Genomic DNA, 2143 nt, shown 5'->3' with positions numbered 1-2143 from the left:
TCGAAACATATCCTTTCCCTACCTTAGAGCAGTCACTATGTAAATATATAATACTTGTGGAAATAACTATATCAACAACTGAAGCAGTAATTATGTTGCAGAGCACAACACTCTCCAGCAAAAGGCAACAAACTTCCACAACATACTTTGACAACATATTTTGGCAACATGGTGCTTACTGACCACCTTGGTGATTTATCCTTCAACAACGGAACTAGTAATAGCTCTCCCTTGCCAGATCATTCACTGAGAAGGCTCGTTTGCCCTTGCCTTAGTGCCACAGGCAACAGAGAGCTGATGCCCTGCTATCAAAGTAGTGGCCAAAGGTTGACACATTTTTGACATGTAGCATTGCTGTAGAATTACTAGAGATGCGAGTCTCTCTCTTCATGAAACTATTACAATTTAAATCTATACAAACAAGTGGTTGAGAAATTATCAACTTTAAAAGTCTTCATGATATAAATAGATGTATTTTATCCTAACCATGTGCTTACCCTATCCCTTCTCATAATCTTCTTCGTTATACTATCTTCTGATACACATTCTATGATGTCTTTTCTTTGTATTTCATTATTCTAAATGTGAACACAAGTCGAATAAGGTGATTATATAAAGGTAAAAACGGTAGCTCCTTACACATAAAATATTACACAGATCCACCTCCGTAAACCAAATAACTAACCAACACTTAAAAATACAAAGACCAATGAGGAACTAAATTCCATCCGTTTTCCAAAAGCCTCTTTTGTCACATCACCATACATAAATACAAAAAGGTACCCATATAACAAAAATCCGCTTTCCCTCCCTACTCACCTCGAAAACCTTTAACAAAAATTGCACATATTTCTGCCTGAGGCCCAAGGACTTTCCTAAACTGGCGAGCACGAGAACTGTCACAAGAACGAGCAAGAAAGGAGGTAATAACACGGAGAGGGCGACTGTAAAGAGTGCGTCCGTCACCGCCATTGTGAACCGACTGAACCCGACCGCTCGCTTAGGCTGCGTTCGGTTTCCAGCATCTCGAGCGCCTGGGAAGCGCTTTTCTGCTATCTTTTGCTGTCTACTGCCCCGGAGTATTCTTGCTGTAATTTGATCATCTTTATATAATTCTTCGAATTTTGCAAAGACTTTCAGATTGAACCAGTTCGCTCCCTTTGGCTACGTCTAGTGTCGAGTCTTCTTTAGCGCCTGGAAAGCGGCTATCAACAATAGTTCGGAGTTTGGGGCAGTTTTGCTGTAATTATATTACCTTTTTCATTGTCTTGGATCTTGAATTAAAAGAAATCACTGTCACTTTTAAAGGATCATTGAGTAGGATGTGACAAGGATATTGGATCACTTCTTCAGAGCCGAGGAAATGTTTTGTGATATATCTTTTATCAAGCTTTAGTGAATATTTTTGCAGTTTTCTTCTTTGCCCTTTTCCGAAACATACTGTAAAGTTTGAAACGGATGTATCGTCAATGATGTCAAGAATTTCTCGAGCGCCGGCATCACATTTTCGCTAGTTTTCTGGGTTGACAGTTTAGAGTTATTTTTAAAGTCTAACTCAAAATAGCTTTGTTGTCCTTGTTTTTATATCTTCTTATCTTAATTGTAAGTTCGATATTCACTAATGATGCAGTAAGTGAAAAAGCCTTAAGAGAAGAAAAACGCTTACTTTCCGCTAATGTCGATACTTTTATTTCTCATTATTTTCATTGTTGTTTTTCATTAAAAGACAAATTATTCTATGTTCTTTTCTGCTCAGCCTTAAATTGTCCTGGAACATCGAGACTTTGATATTTCTCTATGCGAATTCGAGAAATTCCAGAAAGATTTACTGTATGACTAACCATTTCCTTTTGATGATACTATAACCCACAGTGAATGAATGAGTACACACAGTAAGTAAATTATTCGATCCTTTAAGAAACTATTTAAGAGTACTGTCAAATTGGACATCATCTATTTGATAAGTAACATTACTATCATAGTATCTCACACATATGCTATGACTAATAGAGTTGACTAACAGGTGTGGAAATCACGTGGATTGTCTCTGCTGTGCTACGTGTCTTTGTTAATGTATATGATGTTATGATGAAAATATAATAGTGGTAAATTCAGGGGGTATAGCAGTAACGGTGTAATATAC

The 2143-nt window shown here is 37.1% G+C and overlaps 1 protein-coding gene across 1 annotated transcript in view; it reads right to left on the bottom strand.

Annotated features, from left to right (window-relative positions):
- The window catches only part of LOC119586933 (glycerol-3-phosphate acyltransferase 3-like), a gene marked incomplete in the record, with an annotated part of 80451 nt that extends 79479 nt beyond the window's left edge, over window positions 1-972 (bottom strand). The window contains 1 exon segment of the mRNA XM_037935666.1: window positions 820-972. Coding sequence (XP_037791594.1) covers window positions 820-972 — 153 coding nt within the window.
- Window positions 973-2143: the final 1171 nt, after the last annotated feature.

Source organism: Penaeus monodon, chromosome 22 (genome assembly GCF_015228065.2).
Source record: "Penaeus monodon isolate SGIC_2016 chromosome 22, NSTDA_Pmon_1, whole genome shotgun sequence".
Taxonomy (NCBI): Eukaryota; Metazoa; Arthropoda; class Malacostraca; order Decapoda; family Penaeidae; genus Penaeus; species Penaeus monodon.
The sequence above is the reverse complement of the archived record's forward strand: the minus strand, read 5'-3'. Positions and strand labels throughout refer to the sequence as shown.